The 26,365-nt window shown below is 35.1% G+C and overlaps 1 protein-coding gene across 3 annotated transcripts in view; it reads right to left on the minus strand.

Annotated features, from left to right (window-relative positions):
- The window catches only part of BMT2 (base methyltransferase of 25S rRNA 2 homolog), a 129,603-nt gene that overhangs the window by 97,033 nt on the left and 6,205 nt on the right, over nt 1-26,365 (minus strand). For all 3 annotated transcript variants that reach the window (XM_058528604.1, XM_058528609.1, XM_058528622.1), the window contains exons 2-3: nt 19,006-19,147; nt 4,162-4,332 (exon numbers count right to left, since the gene is read on the minus strand). In XM_058528604.1, the coding sequence (XP_058384587.1) occupies nt 4,162-4,332; nt 19,006-19,147 (313 nt within the window). The remainder of the gene's footprint in view (nt 1-4,161; nt 4,333-19,005; nt 19,148-26,365) is intronic.

Genomic DNA, 26,365 nt, shown 5'->3' on the forward strand with positions numbered 1-26,365 from the left:
AGATATAGATGACTTAAAAAGTGACTCCTGTAGTAACAAACATTTGGTTTTAAATCTGGTTTTCATAAACTGTAAGTGCTGAAAAAAAAAAAAAGGTATTTTTGCTATATGAGCCCTCACTATCTGAACCTAGAAATCAAAATTACTTGAATAGATATTTTGAGATAAAATTGGGAAAAAGATAAGCTTGCTATCTAAACTTGCTTTCCAAAGTCCGAAATCAAATAGATTTAGATAGTAAGGGGTACATGTCTTCCTATATGATGATATCTATAAATAAATAGTGTAAACATCTGACCTTTGACTATTTCATCTACCTACCTAAAAGCGTGAGTGTGAGAGAAAGAGAAGGAGAGAGATACTCTTTGGGAAAATTGAGTATTATTTTGTATTCAGGATCACTTTATATTCAGAGACATACAGAGGTAGATCTTTATGATGAAATATAATGCAGAATGAGTGGTTTAACAGAAAGGGAAGAACAGTTTACAAAATTCTTATATGTGCTCTCTATTGTGTCAAAAAACAACACCTATTAAAGACTGGAAAGAAACATGCCTAAATGTAACCAGGATTGAGTAGTAATTTTTCTACACCTATAATCTTCTCTACACGCAAATTTTTCATACTGCGATCTAATTTCATTTGTAGTCAGTGATTTTAATACAATACGATAAGTACTACAATAAAGGTATAAAAAGTTTAATCTTGGTACCAAAGAGTATCAATTCTTTTGAGAAATTCAAGTTAAGTTCTGGAAGGGAAGATGCTTCAAGTATAGCCTAATATATTATAATATAGCAATAGTTTATCAGAAAGAGGGTATATTGCACTTGCAACTGCCAGAGAGTGAGAACAAGCATGTACCACTAGGGGAATTCAAATAGTTCCATATGATTAGAATACAGGCTGTAAGCACGGTAGGAAGAGCGGGAAGAAAAAATCTACACACACACACATTGGGGCCAGATGCTATATGAAGGAGTCCAGAGTTTTTAGAATGAATAAAATGTAAACCTAGCCATCCTTGGCTAAGTCATTTCAATGTTTAATTTCAATACTAAGTAAATCCGGAACTGTAACAATCATATTTGGATGCTTTCCTTTAAATACTTAAAACCAAACTAGTTTTTCTCCTTTAAAACTAAACCAAAGACAGGAATTTCTTGACTATGGCGGGGTAGAGGTTGGCAAATCCACTTCTCAAGAAACAGCTATAAAATTGGACACAATCATCAAAAACAACCATTTCAGGGCTCAAACAAGGCAAATAAGTCAAGAAGTGTTTATTCATGAAAACTAGCTGAACCTAGGTTAACAGCAGTGGGGATCTGTGGTGTCCTTGCCTGAAGCTGCCTTCATCACCCCACCCCCTGCTCAGTTGGTATGGAAATTCTTCAAGGACAGGGCTGGCTGAGAAAAACAGCAGCTTCAACTGCTGAAAGGGGCTAACATGATTTGGAGCAAAGGGTGAAAAACCCACACAGTATTGTCAGTAAAAGTAGCAAACATGGTAGGAAACAAACAGAGAAAGTAAGCAGCTATGCTAGCCTCAGGTTGCACTTTTGGTTGGGCTGAGCTGTAGACTGGAGGGCTAGTCCAAAATTTAACAGAAAAGTCCTGGAAATGAGAGAGGCATAGAGGGGCTAGATAAGCTCCCCCCATAGCCCTGGCCAACTGGGAGGCTAAATGAACATGCAAAGGAGACCCAAGAGGGCCTGGTGGAAAGTAAAAGGTGAGGCAGACTTGAAAACTGCCTAAATTTTAAATACACTCCCAAGTCAACACACATCCATAGCCAGAGAGTGGAAGCCTTACTGGCTCGAGAGGTGTTTGAGTACAACCTCTGACCTATCACTGACCACTGAGCTATGCAGATAACAGGTACAAACCCTAGGAAACCAACCTAAAAAATAAAAATAACAATAATGTAAAAAATACCAGGGAGACAGATCTCACAGATAAGTCCAAGCAAATTACTTAAAAAACCACTACCACCACCACCACTACCCTCCTGGGGGGAAATTCCACAATGAGAGTTTCTATAATATATTATCAAAAATATATTGGACAGTTTTCAAAAAAAAATTATGAGACATGCAAAGAAAAACAGGCAAGTGTGGTCCACACTTAAGAAAAAGAGCAGTAAATAGAAAGAGACTCCCAGTGAGCCCAAATGTTGGATGCAGCTGACTTCAAATCAGCTATTATAAAAATGTTCAATGAATTCAAAGAAATCATGTTTAAAGAATTAAAGGAAAATATGATAACAATGTCTCAACAAATAAGGTAATCTCAACAATGAAACAGAGACGATAAAAAAGAACCAAATAGAAATTCTAGGGTTGATATTTTCCATATGTACCTGTTTTTGATAACAGTATAACTACATAATTTCTTACACTGGTCAACACTTTAAAAATATTTTAAAATGTTCATAGCACATGAGTTACAAGATGTTTAGTAAGTCATTATGCTTTGTAAGCTTTGTAGTAACCTAATAAAGGTAAAGATGCGTTCTCTTTTCCTACTGAACTAATCAAAGGTATGTTAATTTTTAAATGAAATTGCTTCTAACAAACGAGATAATATTTTCAACACGATGTAAAATCGAAGTAACCAAAGTAATGCTATGTTGATATCTACAGACTTGGAACTGTCTTAAGAGGTTAATTTAATTTTGTTTTCATGTTTAGCTTTCAATATCTATCAAGAATGTTTCTAGAATTATTCAAGTTTATAATTTTCAAGAGATTAATAAAATATTACTTGGCATTATAAATCTATTCTGGTACTAGAGTGTATAAATAATTTTAATGCTATTAATAACTGGATATTAATAATTAATATTAATTGGATTATAATACTCTTGTACACACACACACACACACACACACACACATACATACACAATGGAATACTATTAACCATAAAAAAGAAGGAAATCCTGGGGCCGGCCCGGTGGCGCAAGCGGTTAAGTGCGCGCGCTCCGCTGCGGCGGCCCGGGGTTTGCCGGTTCGGATCCCGGGCGCGCACCAACGCACTGCTTGGCAAGCCATGCTGTGGCGGCGTCCCATATAAAGTGGAGGAAGATGGGCACAGATGTTAGCCCAGGGCCATCTTCCTCAGCAAAAAAAGAGGAGGATTGGCGGATGTTAGCACAGGGCTGATCTCCTCACAAAAAAAAAAAAAAAAAAAAAAATAGAAGGAAATCCTGCCATTTGCAACAACATGGATGGACCTTGAGGGCACTACGCACTACGCTAAGTGAAATAGTCAGACAGAGAAAGAAAATACTGTATGATCTCATTTCTATGTGGAATCTAACAAAACCAAACTCATAGAAACAGAAATCAGATTTGTGGTTGCCAGAGACAGGGGGTGTGGGTAGGGGAAGTGGATGAAAGGTACAAACTTCCAGTTATAAGATAAATAAGTTCTGGGGATGTAACATACAACATGATGACTGTAGTTAACAATACTGTATTGTATATCTGAAAATTGCTAAGAGAGTAGATTTTAAAAGTTCTCATCATAAGGAAAAAAATATGTAATTATGTGAGGAGAGGGAAGTTAATTAACCTTATTGTGGTAATCATTTCACACTATATTCACATATTAAATTATTATGTTGTATACCTTAAACTTGTACAATGTTATATGTCAATTATATCTCAATAAAACTGGAAAAACACTTATGTACTTATTAAGTAAAATTTGTGCCTATATGCATACATATCTTACTAGCAAGCAGATTATAACCATAATAAAATAACGGCAATTGGTTCTATTAATAATCTTCCATTTATTCCTTATTTGTGATTTCTTAGTGGATAAGCCACTTTAAATTAAACATAGGTTAATTGGATTTTGCTGTTTTGATTCTTTGTATTACCATAACAATAATTATTATAACATTTAATAAACTATTCTTTCTCATTTTTAGAGAGGACAATCTGTTATAGAACCACTAGGTTTCCAGACATCCCTTAAAATTTTATGCTAGTTTTCTACCTAATAATATTACAAATCTGCATTTCTCAACCTAATATACTGCCAGCAAACTGTCTACTACTTGGTGTGAATCATTACACTATATTACATTATTAACACCGCTATCCAAGATAACATTAATAATTGAAGTAGAAAAAGTCTACTTACTCAGTTATAAATTCAGGGTTTGTAAAGCTGAGGTTGGTTAAATGACCTTCAAGTTTAGAAGACTCATGTGTATTTAAGGCTGGAGTGGTCTTAGTGGCGAGTATAGCTCTTTTTTCATCTTTTTCAAGTGCTTTTCTCTTCCCACCATTTTGGAAATATTCTCTGCATACACTACAAGGCAAAATAAAATTATATTTTAAAACATTAGGTATGAATATAAAATAAAATTGGAAAACATTAGCCTTTATTAATCAAAACAGGAAACATTCAAATTACAGATTCCTATATTGAGAGTGACACACAGAGGTAAGTTTGAGCACCTTATGCAGCACTTTCAAATTTTTTAAAAAGCATGATCATAGATTATGTTTAATACATTAAAAGTATGTTTTTCAGGAGTACAGACGTGCCTGTATGTTTTGCTGAACTTTATTCTTAACTAAAGCATAAGTTCCTCTAGAAAAGCTTAGGTAACTCTGCTACTCAGTGACAGCACCCAAAAAGAATAATAGTATAGTCACAGTTAACTCTGAGCCAGCTTCACTGGTAGTAGACAGATATCCTATCAGTTGTTTTTCAGATTCCTCCTGGTTTATGAAAACAAAGTCAAGTTGTCAACATACTAAGATCATTTATTTTCTTCTTTGCTCTGAGAAAAGGGCATAAAAATGGTATCAAATTACAAAGGTATACATTCAGAGAGAACAGAGGTTTGAATATAGGAGTGGTTTTTATAACATTTGGAAATTATACCTATCAAGAGACCATTCCTGCTTGTCCCAATTCTTAAGACTATTAAAATGCAGATTTTCCAAGATGTATCATTTTAAGCTCATACAGTTTAGCCCATATCAGGTTGCTATCCAGAATCAGAAACTGATGACTGGCATAACCTTAAACAATTTTCTTCATACCTAATATAATTTTATTGTGAATATAGTAGGGCACAGGCCTGGGTATGTAAGAGGACAATAAATACGAACCAGAGAATCAACTCAAATACTTAATAGGTTTTAAAGCCAAGAAACCTAAAGGAAAAAACACTAATGAGACCTAACTCTGGCCCTTGAGCTTCCGATGTGACAGGAGATACACACTTGACAACAATTAACTGATATACTTATCAAAGCTACTTAAAGTGAAGGAGAATGGAATCCAAACACATTTTTTTTTCTTTTTAGATTCTTAAAACAAACCACATTATTATTACATACAGCTCATACTTCGAAAAAAGCTGGACTATTTTTCTCCATAGACACTGCTTGCTGAAGTTCCAAAAACAAATGGCAAAAGTAGTAAGAATTGAATAATTAATTAAAAACCTGTTTCTGCAAATAGAACTATGGCCTAAGGGAACAATACTCATTTCTCCTCACACTTATAGGATGCTATTAGTTCAACTTCAGTTTTTCTAACTATCTATTATTTAAGACTTCTTTAACTTACCCTGTGGAGATTTAGTTTTAACTCTAATTATATACAGGAGTTGAAACTCATTCATCATTAATCAAACATTTATTAAGTACCTATCATGTTCCAGGCTCATGGGTGATGGGAAAGCAAACTGAAGAAGGCATAGCTGCCCTTAAGGACCTCAGACTAGTGAAGGAGACAAAAAATTATATAAAAACAAAGAAAATACAATTGATAAATACCTAACCCATCTAAAATCGGTAACATAAGCCGATTTTAGAAAGGTGAGTAGGAATAAATCAGGCAAGAAAGAATGTTAGTTAAGGAGGGAAGTGCTTTCCTGGCAGAGAGAACACCATGAGGAAAGGCATGAAAGAGAAAAGCAGCGTGGATCCTGCAGAGATGGACATCAGTTCAAGGTATGTGAAATTTAAAGTGCCAAGCAGAAAAGGGATGGATTGATGGATGCACTCACAAGTGAAAAGGCCCTGAGGCCAGCACACACAGAGAGAGGAATGGTAGCCAGGTGACACTGGAGATTAGCAAGCTTCAGATCATGCAAGACTCAAGCCAATTTAGAAACGTGGCCTTTAAAAATCGAATCTAATGACAGAAAGCAGTTTAGTGGTTTCCTAGAGTAGGGGATGGGGCTGACTAGAAAGGTGTACAGTGGAGCTTTCTGAAAGATGGAAATGTTCTATATCTTGATAGTGGTGGTGGTTACATGAGCACAAATAATTGTCAATACCCACTGAACTGTACAATAGAATGGGTGCATTTTACTGTATATAAATTAAACCTCAGTAAAACTGATAAAAAGTCTAGCCTTTATCACCTTGGAATTAATACTAAAAATAATGCCTCTATCATATAACATTTCACTAAGGCATGAAACACAAGAGTAAAGAGCTTGCTTACTTTTCTTTGAGGTAAAACCATATACAACTGCTGATATTCAAAAGTTCTTGAGCCACAAAAACTGCCATTTTATATGGTTCAATCTCATAGTTATCTAGAAACTTGGCAGCAAAATACTTCAAGGGCTAGAATTCTAGGTTCTCATAGGATAGTAACAGCCATCTAAATCTCCCTACACAGGGGGCAGCCCCGTGGCTTAGTGGTTAAGTGCGCGTGCTCCGCTACTGGCAGCCCGGGTTCGGATCCCGGGCACACACCGACGCACCGCTTCTCCGGCTATGCTGAGGCCGCATCCCACATACAGCAACTAGAAGGATGTGCAACTATGACGTACAGCTATCTACTGGGGCTTTGGGGACGAAAAAAACGAGGAGGATTGGCAATAGATGTTAGCTCAGAGCCGGTCTTCCTCAGCAAAAAGAGGAGGATTAGCACGGATGTTAGCTCAGGGCTGAACTCCCTCACTAAATAAATAAATAAATAAATAAATAAATAAATCTCTCTATGCACCTTCCAAAAAACATACAGATTATTAGGAAAAGCAAATAAAAACAAATAAAAACACAAACAGTTCATACCTATGGCATAACTAGGAAACAGAACAGAACTTCATCTTACTTATAATTGGGGAAATAAAAATCTGAGGCCAACTGAGGTGGCTTTGCAACCACCAAAAGTAGAGTCTATAAAGGAGAGGAAGGTATTTTGGGGTCTTAGAGGTAGCAAAAAACAGATAACACCAGCGAAGGTTCACCATCAGGAGAGGATCCAACTTTGAGTGAGGAAATCTTAAGAAGAGATTTGGGACAAAGTGAATCAGAGCATTAGTCACTGGAGGGAAAAAAGGAAGGAGTTTGGAAAGTATAGAGGAAGTGCTGTCACCAAAGATGAGAGCCTTGAGAAGATATTGTTTTGGGGGGAGAAAAGAGGCACCTTGAATAAAGGAATTATCTCTAGAAGTGTGGTGATAAAGGAAAAGAATGAAGCAATTAAGGATAAGTAGCCTACTGAAATGTTATAATCTATACACATTAAAAAATCATAAATCAGACGAAAAGAGGACAACATTTATGAAAGGAACTCACAGTTTTGTATTTGTAGCAGTCAAGCAAGGTTCTCTGAATTCAGAAACAAAGTATGCCACTCAAATCCCTACCTACACATCTAGAGATACTCCAACATAATAGACAAAATACATAAGAGAAATGCCCAATGAACCCAGCAACCATACAAGTTTCTATTAGAAGGGAAGAGAAAGACAATCAAAACTTTCAGTGGATGAAATTTCCCAAAAACGCAGAAAACAAAAACAGCCATAAAGGAGAAGAAAACTGTAATATAACACTTCAATATCAGTTATATATAATTAAGTAGGCAATTGCAGATATGAAAGAACACTTCAAATTTGAAATTAAGAAAAACTGAGAATAAAGAAGAACTAAACAAATGGAGAGATATTTCACGAATAGAGACAGAAAGTCTCGCTATTGTCATGATATGAGTTCTTACTAACTTGATCTATAGGTTCAACACAATCCCAATCAAAATGACAGCAAATTATGTTGTGGATACCAACAAACATTCTGAAGTTTATATGTGAGAGGCAAAAGACCCAGAATACCCAACACAATGCTGAAGGAGAAGAACAAAGTTGGAGGACTGACATTATTTGACTTCAAGATATACTACACAACTACAGTAATCAAGACAGTGTGGTGTTGGCAAAAGACTAGACAAATAGATCGATGGAACAGAATAGAGAGCCCACAAATAGACCGACATAAATACACTCAACTGATCTTTGACAAACGCGCACAGGCAATACAATGGAGTCAAGGTAGTCTTTTCAACAAACAGTGAGGGAACAACTGGATATCCACATGCCAAAAACATTACACTCTTCATAAAAATTAACTCAAAATGGATCACAGACCTAAATGTAAAACACAAAACTATAAAATTCTTAGAGAATTATAAATTTCCTAGGAGAAAATCTAGAAGACCATGGGTTTGGCAATGACTTTTTAGATATAACACCAAAGTCACAATCCATGAAAGAAAGAATTGAGAAGCTAGACCTCAGTAAAATTGGAAACTTCAGCTCTGCAAAAGATAATGTCAAAAGAATGAGAAAACAAGCCATAGATTGGGAGAAAATATTTGCAAAAAACATATCTGATAAAGGACTGTTACCAAAATACACAAAGAACTCTTAAAACTCAACAATAAGAAAACAAACAATCCAATTAAAAAATGGCCAAAAGACCTGAACAGATACCTCGCCAAAGAAGATATTTAGATGGCAAATAAGCATATGAAAAGATGCTCTACATCATATGTCATTAGGGAAATGCAAATTAAAACAATAATGAGATACTACTACACACTATTAGAATGGCGAAAATCAAGAACACTAACATCACCAAATGCTGGTGAAGATAAGGAGGAATAAGAACTCTCATTCATCGCTAATGGGAATGCAAAACGGTACAGTTACTTTGGTACATAGTTTGGCAGTTTTTTTACATAACTAAACATACTCTTACCATATGATCCAGCAGTCACACTCCTTGGTATTTGCCCAAAAGAGCCGAAAAGTTACTTTCACACAAAAACCTGCACGTGGATGTTTATAGCAGTTTTACTCATAATTGCCAAAACTTGTAAGCAATTAAGATGTCTTTCAGTAAGTGAATGGATAAATAATGTGGTACATCCAGACAGTGGAATAATATTCAATGCTAAAAGGAAATAAGCTATCAAACCATGAAAAAGACACGGAGGAATCTTAAATGCATATTATTAAGTGAAAGACATCAATTTGAAAAGGCTATGTACTGTGATTCCAACTATATGACATTCTAGAAAAGGCAGAACTATGGAGATGGTAAAAAAAGTCAGTGGTTGCTGGGGGTAGGGAGGAAGAATGGATGTACAATAGGTGGAGCACAGAGGCTTCTTAGGGCAGTGAAAATATTCTGTATGACACTGTAATGGTAGATACTTGTCATTATACATTTGTCAAAACTCATACATTTGCCAAAACTCATAGAATATATAACACCAAAAATGAACCCTAATGTAAACTATGGACTTTGGATGATAATGATGTGTCAGTGTGGGTTCATCAGTTTTAACAAATGTACCACTCTGGATGGATGCTGATAACGGGGGCAACTGTGCGTGTGTGTGGGCAGGGTGTATACAGGAACTATCTGTAGTTTCTGCTCAATTTTACTGTGAACTTAAAACTGCTCTAAAAAATAAAATCCATTTGAAAGGAAAAAGGATAAAAAACCCAACTCAGAGTAGCATAGATATGTCATAGATATCATGTGCCTCCTGATGTAATTATACTGAGGACACAATATCACCTATGTAATATTCTTGCTAATAATATGCTTAACTTGCATCTAATCACAAAGGAGAAACTGCCCCTCCCAAGGCTAGATAATTCCTAAAGATAATAAACAACTTCCTAGGGGGCACCCCTCTCATACACAAGCCAAAACTATTTCCTTTATTTAACTCACACACCAAGCCAATATTTCCCCTGTCCTAAATCAACGCAGGCCCACATACCAAATAGTTAGGGACAGCTCCTATGCCCCAAAGCCCACTAAAATTATTCCAACTAGCCAATCCTAAACTGTTTACTCTACCCTGGTTTGCCTTTCCCAAGGAAACCCCATAAAGGCTCTGGTCTATCCTCTCCCCTCACTGCTGCTTCTGCCTCCTGACCAAATCTGGTGCTTTTCCTGTGGTCTTGTGTGGCATGGCATACCCCCTTCTCTCAGGAAATTTAAGCAATAAATTCTTTCAATGGCACTGTCCTGTGTTGTCACTCAGTCACCTCTATAAATTAAAATTCCACGAGTACAAATGAGACAACCCCAAAACTACTTAAACAGTTCCATACCATAGAAACAAAGGAAAATTTTCCAAAGTCATTTCTAGGGAGCAAAATAACAATAATTAGGTTTGATAATGTCTACAAAAAAATACAGACCAATATCAGTTATAATTATCAACGTAAAAATATGAAATAAAATTTTAGAAAACCAAAATCAAACATGACCAAGGAGTATGTATTTCAGGAATGCAAGAATGATTCAATACAAGAAAATGCATTATTATAATTCACTATATTCATAAATCTAAGGAGAAAACTCATCCATTTCCGTAGATGCTGAAAGGACATTCAACACTTCAACGCCTATTTCTAACAAAAATTCTCAATGAAATAGGAATTGGTGAAGACTCCCTAACAGTAAAATTATATATCAGCCAAAAAGCCAGCAACTTCATTAGTGGGGACACACCACACACATTATCACTAAATAAGGTACAGCTATGTAATAAACAGGAGAAAAAGAATTAGTCAAATGAATTAGAAAGAAATAAAACTCTGCATTCACAGATGATATGATACTATACCTAGACAACCAAAAAGAACCAATCATAAACTAACAGTAAGAGAATTCAGTAAAATAGGATGTAAAACATACAAAAATCAAAAGCCTCCACATATAAACAACAGCCTGATAGAATATATAATGGAAGGGAAGATCACATTTACAACAGCAACAAAATGACAAAATAACTAGGAATAAATATAAGAAGAAATGTGCATAACCACTATACAGAAAACCTTAAAACACTACTGAAAGACTCAAAAAAGCAGACTAGAACAAATGGAAAGAAAGAACAAAACCATGGGGTTTGCCAGTTCGGATCCTGAGCGCAGACCTACTCATGGCTCATCAAGCCATGCTGAGGCAGCGTCCCACACAGGAGAACTAGAAGGACCTACAACTAGGATATACAACTATGTACTGGGGGCTGTGGAGAGAAAAAAGGAAAAAGAAGAGGAAGATTGGCAATAGACGTTAGCTCAGGGCCAATCTTCCTCAAGAAAAAAAAAAAGAGAGACACATTTGATTATGTAAAAATAAAAACCTTCTACACGGCAAAACAAAAACCTGCATGGGAAAAGTCAAAGAAAAAGGGCAAATATCTGCAAATTATATAAAGAGCTCCAAAAAAATCAAGAAAAAAGGGACGAAAAACCAATAGGAAAAAAGGTGCCAAAAACATGAACGCATAATTCACAGAAAAAAGGCAAGTAATTCCTAAATATAGAAAAACACACTCAACCACATTCATAAGAGAAATGTAAATTAAAACCACACAGAGATACCAATTCCCATCTGTCAGACTGGAAAAAATTCAACAGGTGGGCAATATACTCTGTTGGTGAGGTTGTGGAGAAATAGGAACTCTTGTTTTTTGCTGGTGGAATTGCAAAATGATATAACTTCTTTGGAGGGTGATTTGGCAATATCCACCAAAATCACATATGCCTTTACTCTTTTACCCCGCAATTCCACATCTAGGAAGCTACAAAGATAAAAAGCCAAAAATACAAAATGATTATGCATAGGGTTATTCATTACAGCACTATTTATAAAGGGAAAAGTTTGTAAATAACTTAACAAAATGAGGAAGATATCTATATAATTGTGATGGTTAATTTATGTGTCACCTTGACCGGCCACGAGGTGCCTAGATATCTTGGTCAAACATTCTCAGTGTTTCTGTGAGGATGTTTCTGGATGAGATCAACATTTTTTAAATTAATTTTTTTATTGAGGTAACATTGGTTTATAACATTATATAAAGTTCAGGTATACATTATTATATTTCAAGAGATTAACATTTAAATTGGTAGACTGAGTAAAGCAGATTGTCCTCCATAATATGGGTGGGCCTCACCCAATCACTTGAAGGTCTGCACAGAATAAAAAGGCTGAACCTCCCCAGAGTATGAGATTCCTCCTGCCTGACTGCCTTTGAACTGGGATACTGGATTTTTCCTGACTTCAGATTCAAATTGAAACATCGGCTCTTCCTGGGTCTCGAGTCTGCTGGCCTTAGACTGGAACTACACTGTTGGTTCTCCTGGGTCTCCAGTGTGTCAACTCATCCTGCAGATCTTGAGACTTGTCAACCTACATAAACATGAGGCAATTCTCTGGAAAACCCTACTAATGCAAAACCAAATAGAGTGATCCCCATGACATATTATTAAGTAAAAAAGAAAGGTACAAACCAGAGTGTATAACATGTACCACTTAGATAAGAAAAGGTAGATGTGTATGTGTGTGTGAGTGAATTTGCTTATTTCTACAAAAAGACACTGGTAGCAAAAACAAGAAACAAATGAATAAAACGGACAAGAGCCTTTTCTGAGTATACCTTTTTACAAAACTTTGACTTTTGAACCATGTAAATGTTTTATATTCCCCCCAATTTAAAGAAAATAGGGGGAAAAAACCCATAAAACCAAAAGTAAAATGAAACCAAATGTACAGCAAATTGGTAACGTAACTATACACAAAAGAACTGTTTCAAGTAACTTTCAAACACAGTGTTCTCTTAGTGGGATATGTTCTAAAGACAAAAGAACCACAAAGAAATCTTAAACTTGACTCAGTTTACTGTTAGAAGTAAAACTGGTATTGTAATTTTGAAACCATTTTATGTGAACTGTAGGACAAAGCAAACGTGTTCATGTTATTCAGAACTAAGTCATTCAGTGTAACAGAAGAGATTCAAATATAAAACAAAGAAGTTAGGCAAAAATCCTGTAATGATACATTTGAATAGAAAATATCAATTATGAATTTAAGACTATATATATATTGTTTTCTAACTCTCTTCACTCAAAAACTGTAGGACACCCCAGTAGCACATCTAGCGCCCAGATCTTAATTTCTAAACGCCATTTCCCACTAAAAGAAACTAGGGCTCCTTGAAGAAACAGATTGATTCTAGGTCTTGTGCAGGGAAAGTAAAGGCTCATCTTGCACTAGGACAGCAAGAAAATGTTCAAAGATGATGTCAGAACACAGAAGCCAGCTTTGAAGGGACACCCACAGGCTGAATATAGAATAATTAGAATACAATAAAACAAGATCAAAGACCGATTTTAAAAAAAGTGAATCAATAACAATCCAGAAGGCTACAGCAATATTCTGAAGAAAAAAAAAAAAAAACCCCAAAAAACTCATTTGTCCCGATTGGAATTAACTATTAAACCAACTCCCTATTGTGAGTATTGGTAATTAAACAGAAAGAATTACTTATATATTTATTTTTACCCAGCCTTTCTGGAGAACATGTAATCATTCCCTGATCATAAATGAAAGTTTTTATTTACATAAGAATGACAGCTCATAAATGCAAGGAATGATACAATTTAAGAAATCATTTTGCAACCCCAAATAATTTATTTAATAAATGGAAGTAAACCTGTTAGTTGAAAGACTGTTGGGAGACAGGATTGATCCACAAGCCAAAATGTCACTTTTACTTGCTAATTGCAAAGGAAAAACTTAAGTTTACAATGGAAGGATCTAGTAGGTGCCACCTTAACCAAATAGTAAAATTGAGCACCTCTACCAGCGGAATAACCTGCCAATATGAACCTGCTACAGTGTGCAATATGAAGCATGCAGTTGCACCTAATAGATATTTTGGCAAAAATACGTGACCTGAATCAACACGTTAGACTCAACATTCCGTTTACAAGAAATAAAAGAGATTGAAGAAGTAGTTATATGGCACCATGAGAAAACAATCAAATAAATCAAAACAGGACACAAAGCTGGTTGTGGATTAGGATACAGACTATCATAACAGACCCTTGGTTATGCTGTAACTAGGAAAAAAAACTATACAATCCAAAAAACGACATATTAAAAAGAAATCAAGAGAGCTGAGGATGCTAAGTCTTCTAAAAGAACTAAATTCCAGAGAGAGACAAGCCCTTCCCAGATAAGAAGGGATCACAGGCACTTTGTGCATTTGTTGAAAAGATGCATAGGCAGCAGAGGATCAAACCTTCCATGGTAGAGGGACTCTGATTAAATGAAAACCAGGAGAGCTTTTAATGGCTGCTTAGAATGATGTGACAGATTGGAATCTTTAAGAAATCCAAATGCAGAGACTGTTCTTCTCATTTTCTTCCTCCTTCCCTCCATAGGTCTTTTTTCCAGTATGAAAAAGGCAGTGGAGCAGCACTGGAGGCTTGGAGTGGAACTAAAAGGCAAAGAAAATTCTCTGCATTCTTCTTTGGGATTAGGTCCCAGAGTCCTGCTAGAGGATGGTGCCTGTGATATACATAGAACAGGATTCATCTTCAAAGCATTTGAAGCCAGAGGTGAACTGTAACTACCTAAAGAGGTAATCCAACTCAACCCAGCTTACCTCCTGATGAGATCAAAGTGTTAGTCTCACATCCTAGCTGCCTGTCAGAGAAAAAAGCATGCCCTCTCTGGGGAAAAATAATTATTTATGCCAGTCTCTTCTAAACACAATGCCAGTAATATATATTTTTAAAAATTACCAGATGCACAATGAAGAAGGTAAAAATGATCCATAACCAAAAGAAAAAACAGCCAAAAGAAACAGACCCACAGATAAACTCTATGTTGGAATAAGCAGACAAGAACTTTAAAATAATGATTATACATATATATATTTTTTTTAAATGGAGAAAAAGATTAACCAAATAGATGAAGATATGGAAAACTTCAATAGAAAAATGAAATCTCTAAAGAAGAGCCAAATAATTATTACATAAAAATTGAGAAAAATGATATCTTGAAAACATCTCTCTTGGTAATTGATACAATGAAAAGCCAAAAACAAAAATCAGTAAGGACATATAGAATATTTAAACCATGCTATTATCCACCTTGAACCAACAACCACAAAATACAGAATGTGGGATATTTTATGAATCAACTGATATCTCTCTAAAAACTCAATGTAATGGAAAACAAAAACAAGAACCTAAAGAAATGTAACCACCAAATCCATGACTGGATTTAGAAAAAAAAAATTATAAAGTACACTTTGGGGACAATAAGAAAAATCTGAATTTATGAACTAGATATTTTAGGAAATTACAAAATTACTGTTAACTGTCTTAATGTGATAATGGTATTGTGGTTATGTAGAAGAATGTCCTTATTCTTAGGAGACATATGGGGATGAAAAGTCATGTTATCAGCAATTTACTTTCAAATGCTTCAGGAAATAGCGTGTTTTTATGTTTCTTTGTATATAAAGAGTTAGAAAAGGTAAACTTTTATTAAATGCACAACTATACCTTTATATTGTGTTTTGTTTCTGGTTTTTAATACTTCATATTACAAATAAAATATTATTTTTTTGAAGGAAATCTTACGTAGAATTCTTCAGGCTAAACAGTCAACAAAATCTTAGCAGGGTAATGTCAGTGGCTTATCTCACATACCAAACTCCTACAAAGTTTTTAAGCATAACTAACTGGAAACAAACTTTTATCAAACCCTTTTAAAGCCCCACTTTAGCTTTCAAAGTGACACTGCTTTCTTAGAATTGTCAACAGAGAAAGGAATTACATATAACCCAAGCTGGAATTACAAATAACTCAAGTTTCAAAATTCAATATTGTTTTGAAGCCTTTTTCCTCAATCTAGTTTTAAGTTTAAAGTAAAGACATTATAAAACTCCTTTTGGGATTACTTCCCCTAGTAAAAACTTTTTATCACATTTTGCCACTGTTCTTTTTCAGCAGTTTGACCTAAATTGTTATTAATGTTCTTTTTCAGCAGTTTGACCTAAAAATGACCTCTTTCAGAACACATGTAGATAGAATAACTATTGATAAAAACACAAATCTAAGGAAAAAGAAAAGAGAGTGAAGTGTGAGGCAGATGCATTATTCAAGTGGAAGGTTCAAGCAAATGCTCCTATGAGAACACCACATATCAAAGTCCATTTAAGAAACAGTCTGAGAGCTTGCCTGATGTACTAGAATACTAATTTAAAAGCAGTGCTGCTAAAAGCCAAGAACGATGGTCTTAAACAGTGATGGTGCTGATTTCCTGATTGGATTACATTATCACTTTGTGTTGCAAGGGAAATATTTGGTTCATAGTATACCTCATTTTGTGTTTCTTAGCTTGAGGGAGAATATGTATATTCTGTAGAACAGTCAAATTTATAACCATTTTCTCTCTTGAACCAAGCAAAAATACCCCCAACATTTTAATTCCAAGTATCCTATTTCCTATTATTCTTGCTCCTTCTTTAGTTTTCCAACTCCACAATTCTTTGACTCCAAAATCCACTGATGATACCACCTTTTCACTGTTCCTCACCCATATTTTCAACTCCCTTCTTACATATCATCATAATCACCACAATGTATACACCATCATCTCCCTTGCCCCTCTCGTGAGTCATTCTACTCATTTGAGCATTAATCCTACTACACTGTCCTATCCACTCACTTGCTCACTCTCCAAGAAAACTGTTTCACTCTAACTTTGTGCCTTGATTAATTATTGCAGTAGCCTCCTAACTAGTTTCCTTCCTTACACCCTTGACCTTCCTATAGTCTCTTAACACAGCAATTAATCCTTAAAAATTCTTGACACATTTTAAAAGGTTAATAAAATCCTGTTACTCCTCTTCTTAAAACATCCAATGACTTCTCATCTCACGCAGAATAAAAGCCAATGTCTTTACAATGGCCCACAAGACCGTACAAAATCTAGCTGTTCATTATCTTATTTTCTACCACCTTCCCCACTCTCATTCTGCTCTATCCATACTGGTCTCCTTGCTGTTTCTGAAACATGCCAGCACACTCCTGCCTCGAGGCCTTTGGACTTGTTAGGGCTTGCTCTCTCACTTCCTTCGCATCTTTTACACATCATCACTTCAGTGAGGCCTTCTCTGCCTACCCCACTTAAAATTGTTGTACTTTTCCTTGCTTTATTTTTCTCCTGGCACTTACCATTATCTGACCAAGTAAATATTTAGTTTATATACTGTTTGTTGCCTTTAACCTCCACTAGCATGTAAGCTCCAGGAGAGCAAGGATTTTGTCTATTTGGTTGATTGTTGTACTCCCAGTGCCTATGATGTGACTGGCACACAGTAGACAATCATTAAAAATTATTTATTAAATGAATAAATAAAAGAACTAAGTTAAATACATATTTTTCTCTGGATTATTTTTGAATGAATGAAATGTGCATTATTACATAATTTTTAAATGAGATAAAAACAGAAATTTTGAATAAAAAGTAATTGAAATGAAACATAACCTGAAGTTATAAGTTTATTGTCCATGCAGAAAGATAATACTTTGTTTTCTGGCAATTCATTTTTAAATTCAGTCAATATACATATCCATTCTTATAATTTTACCACTTTGAGAGAAGTGATTAGCAGTATTTCATTTTCTGATTTTTTTTTTTTAAAGATTTCATTTATTTATTTTTTTCCCCCCAAAGCCCCAGTAGACAGTTGTATGTCATAGCTGCACATCCTTCTAGTTGATGTATGTGGGACGCGGCCTCAGCATGGCCGGAGAAGCGGTGCATCGGTGCGCACCCAGGATCCGAACCCGGGCCGCCAGCAGCGGAGCACGTGCACTTAACTGCTAAGCCACGGGGCCGGCCCAATTTTCTGATGTTTTTAACATTAGAATCTATACTATGAGCAAATAAATATTATCCAAATTCAACATAAAAGACATCAAAAATTCAGGATTTTAAAACTTTCAAGATGTTTTCAAATTTTACATTATAGAAAAGTACTCACTTTTACTTTAATCCAAATATGGATAATTATCTAAAGAAATTTCTATACTATAACTTATTAATGATGAGTCAAGTGTTAAAACTCATATTTTTTTTTTTGAGGAAGATGGGCCCTGAGCTAACATCTGTTGCAATCTTCCTCTTTTTTTTCCTTTTTTCTCCCCAAAGCCCCAGTAGACAGTTGTATGTCATAGCTGTACATCCTTCTAGTTGCTCTATGTGGGACGCTGCCTCAGCATGGCTTGATGAGTGGTGCGTAGGTCCTCACCCAGGATCCGAACCATAGGCTGCTGAAGCAGAGCGCGCGAACTTAACCGCTATGCCACTGGGCCAGCCCCTCATACTTTAATTTTTTTATTTATTTATTTTTCCCCCAAAGCCCCAGTAGATAGTTGTATGTCACAGCTGCACATCCTTCTAGCTGCTGTATGTGGGATGCGGCCTCAGCATGGCCGGAGAAGCAGTGCGTCAGTGCGCGCCCGGGATCCGAACCCAGGCTGCCAGTAGCGGAGCGTGCGCACTTAACCGCTAAGCCACGGGGCCGGCCCCAGCCCCTCATATTTTAAATGTATTGATGTTTAAATATATTAAATGTATTTAAAGCTATACTTTTAAAAAGCTGAAACAGAAAATTTAAAGTTATATCAAAGAAAAACATTTTGATTAAAAAAAGATGAATGAAATAAAGCTAGGGAAAGTGAGGTAAGAGGAAGAAGTTGTTTAAAAGACATCATCTGTTTTAAAACATTTCTATTTTGGTACAATGAATTATACACAGCATTACTTAGATTTAAGAGTTTAAACAATACATTAGAGGCCAAAAATGTTATTTCATAAAAACACTCACCTACAACACCATTCAATACGACCTTCGCCCTCACAAGTTTTTGCCCAATGATTATCTGCCAAATTTTTCATTGCAACAGCATATTCACAAAGTGTTTCCTCATCCTCACAATGTTCTCGCCAGATCTTATCAAAATCTCCCACTAAAAACAAGGAAAAAAACGAATTAAGTTTACTTAAAAAAGTCAGGCTTTTAAAAGTTTCAGCATAATCTAAAATAAAGTAGAAGCAAAATCATGAAGTAAAATTTCATGAAGTTGAAACTTCATAATCTTAAAAGCTCCTTTATGCAAATGGATGCATCATTTTAACTGTGATGACTTGATCATCAAATAAATTTTACCATTTTAAACAGATGGATTTGTGAAGCTGAACAAAACCAATAAATGCAAGTAGACATATATGAGTTACCAGTTTATAAACCAAAAACATGCTAGTAGGGGACAAGTATAGCAGGGCATTCAAGCATTAATGCTTGAATTAATGCTTAATGCCTGCTACCCTTAGGCAACATCACCTTGTAGCAACAGAGTAAAACCACTTAAGCCTGTTTCTTGCCTGTTATTTTCTTTGATCTCTACATACTTATTAGTTCTCTACATTAAAAAGGGGTCGATAGGTGAGACAGTGACATAAATTAGTATGCAAGTTAAATATTTTTATTTACACACTTGGACTTGCTCTAGGCATATTATACTTTGAAAATTATAATGCTAGGGCAAAAATGTTGCTAGAGATATTACCTTGGAAGCCTCTCAAAAGTTCTGAGTCTTTATAAAATGTTTTGAATAAAAATAAGCTGACTACATTATCTGGCCACAGTATTACTTCTAACCACTACCTCTGTTTTTTTAAAATTAAATCAGTAATCACATTTAATATAAAATCTGAAACACCAATGTGAGTTCTGATAAAGAAAGGTATGAGAATGCTACGGCCAAATAAATGACATTAACATCACTGTAAGGGTAAAAGAGTAAACAAAAATTATCAAAGCGGCTTCATTCAATGTCCTTAGACATAAGATTTAGGTTCTCTTGCCTCATGTTCAAATATGAGCAATTGTTCGGTGACAGAATAAACTCCAAAACATAAAAAGAAGAGCCAAATTTGGGAATGATAATTATACTCAAATTCTTTCCCCAGGTGAGACTATTAAATTCTAGTATTTAAGAGTTGTTTTTTTAAAAAAAAAAAAACAACAGAAAAGGAATTATAATAGTTAAATATAATGACACATCTATTCAAAATTTGAAAAATTTTATTGGTTATTTTAAGCACACAGTCCAGTAAGTACTGAGTTGAAAACCAAACTATTAGCCTTCTAGTTTGACCAAATTAAGAAAACAATAAGCGTACAAACACACCCTTACAGACATATTGCTTAGCTAAGATGAGCACGTATCAGTCTTAGCCTTGGCCTGAATCCTGATTTTAAACCTAAAAGGGACGAAAAGTTTTCTCTTTTTGAGGGGTTATGTTCTTATACAACAATATTTTCATTAATCACTAACGTGTGTAGTGATAGGGCTCTCAATTTGTTATATAATAGCAAATTGGCAATAACTGTCCACTAAAAATAAACAAGCAAACAAAAGTTTTCTAAATTCTCAAAGAAAAATTCCTCAGTTTTAGCAACATCTTTCAGATGTAGTTATTTACCAAGGCTGTAAACAGAACTACAGGAAGTAAAGTATTTGAAACAAATATTTTGATTAATGTTACTTTAATAAACCTATGATGGTTCATAACACAATTCCTGACTTCACCCATCAGACTTGATACTAAATGGTTCATTAAGGTATAAATTTTAAAGGTCCTATATCTTTTGTTGAGATGAATATCTTCAATTCTAAAAGTCCCTTTGTTTGAACTCGTAAGTTTCACTGTCCTATAAAATGTACACATTATAAGTAAATACATAAATTTACTAAATTTGCTGGTAATAGGAGTCATCCAAAAAAAAGTTCTATGATCAAATATGTTTGGGAAAAGCTATTTTTAACATATTCAAATTTGCTTTATATGAGACTTCTTAGTTTAGATTCTACAGAAGGTACAACTTAAGATAAGGACCTGGGTCCAAGTAGTTTATCTGGGAGAGAATCCTAGAAAACAGGAGGAAGTGGGGAGAAAGAAAGGAAGGAGAAAACACTAATAAAAGGGTGCATTATTGAGGTTGTTGCTGTGGGCAACAGAGAAGCATACAGAATGACCCTGGAATTGTGCACCTCAAAGATGGGAGGCAGGAGCATTTACCTATCAGTTATTATCCCCCATTAACTGAGGGTTGTTAACAACCTGTACTTTTAGTCTGCACTTAGGAACTGAATAAGGGGACATCCTCAGTGGGCTCTAGCAGTGTTGGAGAAAGGTTGAAAGTAGAAAAGAAAGCAGCACACATTTAAAGTGGGACTCCATCACAGCTGAGTACCTCTGAACTCACCGTGTCTGTCCACCACAGCTGAGGACCAAGGGTATGTAATGTTGTTATATGTGGCCCCAAAGGCATCCATTACAAATTCTCCGAGTCCTTACTATGTCACTGTATACTGTGAAACTCAACTGACTCTAGAATTATTCTACTAGCTGTGAGATGTAAAGACAACTGTATATAAATACATATAGAAACCTACTGCTTTTTAGAAGACCTCTAGTTTTTCACACTCAACAAACTTCTCTTTAAATACTGTCAATTTCTTACGGAGTTTTAAGGCTTACTATCTGCTCCACTGAAGTTCTAAGGAAGGATATAAATTTTGTCTGTAAGCCTCTTCAACTTAAACTGATTGCAGACAACTTCAATTTAATGTTTTCACTAACACTTACGAGTCTCCAGACTCTCTCCAAGTATGCTGATACTAAAATTCATGTGTGATTAGTATAGTACACTTAAGATATAATTGAGACTAAACAATGCAATTGTATATACTTCTCATTCTTTCAACAGATTTGCTGAAAAAATACTCTATGTCAAACACTACAGACAATAATAGAGTTAATGAGCAAGCACTGGCATCAAAAGAAGGGGAGAAGACATTTAATAAAATGTGATAGATGCTATAATAGAGATAGTAACCTGATATGTTCCCTACATCCCATGTAAGGCATCCAAGACACAGGACTTTTAAATCATTTATTTGTTCGAGAAAAATGTATCAAACCCCGACTACTAGGTATACACTACATATGTTAAATGTCTGGTGGTTACAAAGGTGAATAAAAAACACAGCCTTCAGTTATGAGAAAATTCCACTTTCCAGAATACCTTTATTAAAGCTTATTAAAGTATTTTTAAAATAAAGTTATTAAACAAAAACAGAATGGGAAAATTCAGTTTTTTTCATAAGAGCCCAGCGATTTGTTTTTACAGTATTCAAAATAGTGGTATTTACCCTCTAAGCAAAGTATTTTCAAAATAATTTAGGACTTGGGTTCCAAAAGTCAAAAAAAGTCAAGGTTGACCAGTGCCCAGTATATATATTCAAAACTCCTCTGCTAACTTGGTCAAACTGCATACACACAAAAAATGTTAAAACTCAATTCTAAGAATTTTTTGTTATTTAGTTAAGTTAACCAATATTTAAAAGACTGTCTTATTTGAAAGCACATCAATATACAGAAAACTCTAAAAAATGAAGACAGATCCACAGTGACAAGAGATTGGTGGGACCAAGGGTAGAGAGAGAGAGAGTGACTGCAAAGGAGCACAAGGAAATTTTGGGGGCAATAGAAATGTTCTGTATCTTGATTGTGGTAATATTTTCAGAGGTGTATACATCTTGCAAAACCCATTAAATTATACACTTTAAATGGGTCTGGTTTATTGTACATAAATTGCACCTCAATAAATTCCATTTTAAAAAATATGTCATCAGCATAGTAAAAGTTACAAAATAAAAACTGTATTTCATTAAATTTGAGGGTCACCAAATTCTCTTAAACAAAAAGATTTACTTTGAGTATCACAAACAAGTCTTACACTTTTACAAATTCAGAACTAACAATTTATTTGATTTTTACTTAGGTATATAACCAAATATGGGCTGTAAGATGCATTATCTATACATGACCAGATTACCAAACTCAAGTTCAAAGAACCTTTAAAGGTTGTTTCCTCTAGTATGAGGTAATAAGCAGAGAAACTCATGACCCAGTAGAAACAAGTTCAGCAGCAGCCATTCCAAGATATTAAAACAAAGTGTTCAGAACCAGACTGTCTCACGAACATAGTTAAGCCACACACAGACCGGCCTTCTCAGCATTCTTGAGCTCCTGATATAGGGACACACCTAAAGGTGGGACAAAACATCCAAGGTGTTTGGTGTTGAAGCAGCTCCTGAGACTCAAACAAAGGAAGCACCTGAAAACCTGCATCTTACACCCAACAGGCTGTGACTAGTCATTTCTCTAATGAGGGAAAAAAAAAACAATATTGTAATGTGCTAAAAAGGTCAGACCTTTCATATAAAAACTGAGAAATATAAGAAGGGGGCAAAAAAAAAAAAAATTACAGCCATTCTAATACTGGAGAAGAAAGAGACTTACAGAACAGTCTGGGTAGAAATTCTGTCAATGTTATACCTTAAATTCATCCAGGCAGTACAGCTACAGATACACCTCTATTATTTTTTAAATTATGTATTTAACAAACTTAATGCTTCCTCTGTGCCAGATACTGTTTTAAGTACTCTACAAATATTAACTCATTTAATTCTAATGCCAACCATTGAGGCAGATATTTTATTTTACAGATAAGGAAACTGAAGCACAGAGATTAAGTCACCTTCTCAAGGGTACACATCAAACCTGACAGTCAAGTGCCAAAGTCCATGCTCCTAACCACTATACCACCTTGCCTCTCTTTGTAAGTTTTTAATTTACGAACTTTCATGAACACGAACAAAGCTTTGCACTAGAGCAAAGTACACTGACTTTACTAGTCACAAACAAGTGATCTTTTGTCCGTCAAATGCAGTTATTTAGTCTCTGCAACTGAATTATTTGTGAGGTTTCTGGCAGTGGTTTCAATTCTGGCTGCACACTGGAATCACCCAGAAGTTTCATTTAATTGGTCTGGAGTGGGAACTGGTCATTTATTTTAATGCTCCTCAAATGAATCCACTGTGCAGCCATGGCTCAAAACCACGGGTTTATGGCAAGGTTGTAAACTCAAATGCTTGGTGAAATAATATACAGAGCAATGAAGCTTGGGGCAACCTCAAGAGTCAAATTTAATTAAAAACAAAACACTGCATGGATAAAACTTAGTATCTACAAACACAACTTAGCCCATGGTGTATCTTCCATGTTTGAAGCACTCTTTTATTACAAACATATTTATGATAAAAATAGCTAACCCAAAATGTAAAGCTCTCTGAAACAATCAAGAAAAGTCAGAATCAGTGGCATCGAAATCTGTTATTCCCCTGTGAAACAATTTTACCAATATGTGTATGACCACACAGATCACTTATTTAGTGTAAACAAAGGACTTATAAACAACCTTCTGCGACTTAAATCATGTATAAATGGGAATAGGAGTTTCTAGGTAAGTAGAGGAATTTCTGTATAAATGAGAATAGGGGATAGTTAGATGCCTCTCTAAAGGCATGGGGACTAGTCATCTATTCTAAAATAACCCTTGCAATGGGCATCAGTATATCTACACTTTAAGCACAATAAATTAGTACAGTTTAGATCAGTGGTTCTCAGATGCCTGGATTTTGCAACTGGTACAAATTTCACCTCCAAAATTTAGGAGACTGATACTGGGGTTGCAAAATTTTTATCTGTCAAGTTACAGTATATAAGTAAATATACACATATACACGAAACTATTACCATCTTCTAATACCAACACACACAGAAACACACATATCACTATTACAATATCCTTATTAGTTCTCATTTTTCTCTGGACAAAACTTTTTTTTTTTTAAACTCTGGCTGACACTGGTATGTGGGAACCAATGTTTAGGGAAGGGGGAGTAGCAGATAAGAAGAGGAGAAATAGAATTCACAGTATACAGTAAGATAAGGCAAGTTGATTCAACAAACATTTATAGAATGTTAAGGACAAGGCACTTTACAATATCTATATTCTCTACTATTTTATTTACAGAAAAACAGAATGATGTTCATAATGATAATTTGGGCCACTTTTAAAAGGATAAAATTAATCTAACATACTCAATTTAAGAAGATATGACCACCTGTCAGAATGGCTACAATTAACAAGAAAAGAAATAACAAGTGTTGGAGAGGATGTGGAGAAAAGGGAACTCTCATACACCGCTGGTGGGAGTGCAAACTGGTGCAGTCACTATGGAAAACAGTACGGAGATTCCTCGAAAAATTAAGAACATAACTATCATACGATCCAGTTATTCCACTGCTGGGTATTTATCCAAAGAATATGAAAACACGAATGCGTGAAGATATATGCACTCCTATGTTCACTGTGGCATTATTCACAATAGCCACGATTTGGAAACAACCTAAGCACCCATCAAAGGACAAATGGATAAAGAAGATGTGTTATACATACACAGTGGAATACCACTCAGCCATTAAAAAAAGATGAAATCCAGCCATTTGCAACAACATGGATGGACCTTGAGGGTATTACGCTAAGTGAAATAAGTCAGAGGGAGAACATCAAATACCATATGATATCACTCATAAATAGAAGATAAAAACAACAACAAACACACAGAGACAGAGATTGCATTGGTGGTTACTAGAGGGGAAGGGAGGAGAGAGGAGGGCAAAAGGGGTGATTCGCACATGTGTATGGTGATGGACGGTAATTAGTCTTTGGGTGGTGAACATGATGCAATCTACACAGAAATCGAAATATAATGATACACACCTGAAATTTATATGTTATAAACCAATGTTACCTCAATAAAAAAATAATAAATATATATATATACATAAAATGGTACAATCATCACCACACACAAAAAAGATATGACCATAAACTAATTACAAAAGATTTGTATCCAAAAGTTAAAATTTAAAAGTTATTAACATAAAAAGATTAGACTCAACTATCTGGAAATATCTGTATTAGCTTCTTTTTGTGTGTGTGTGTGTCCCTTAAATCTACAAGGCACAGTGCTAGGTATGAGGGATACAAAGATAAAAGGCAGAGTTCTACTCAAGGAACTAAGTTTAGTGGGAAAGACAGACAAGTGAACTGGTAAGTGATAAATACAATAAAGGCAAGCAAAATTGTGCTACGGGAGCATAAGGTAGAAAGAGGAGCACTTACATAATATTGTGGACACAAGTGGTGTCTTCCAAGGATCTATCCTTAGTTACACATTCTTATCACACCAATGGTCAGTTCATCT

This window comes from Diceros bicornis, chromosome 3, assembly GCF_020826845.1.
Source record: "Diceros bicornis minor isolate mBicDic1 chromosome 3, mDicBic1.mat.cur, whole genome shotgun sequence".
NCBI classification, from domain to species: domain Eukaryota; kingdom Metazoa; phylum Chordata; class Mammalia; order Perissodactyla; family Rhinocerotidae; genus Diceros; species Diceros bicornis.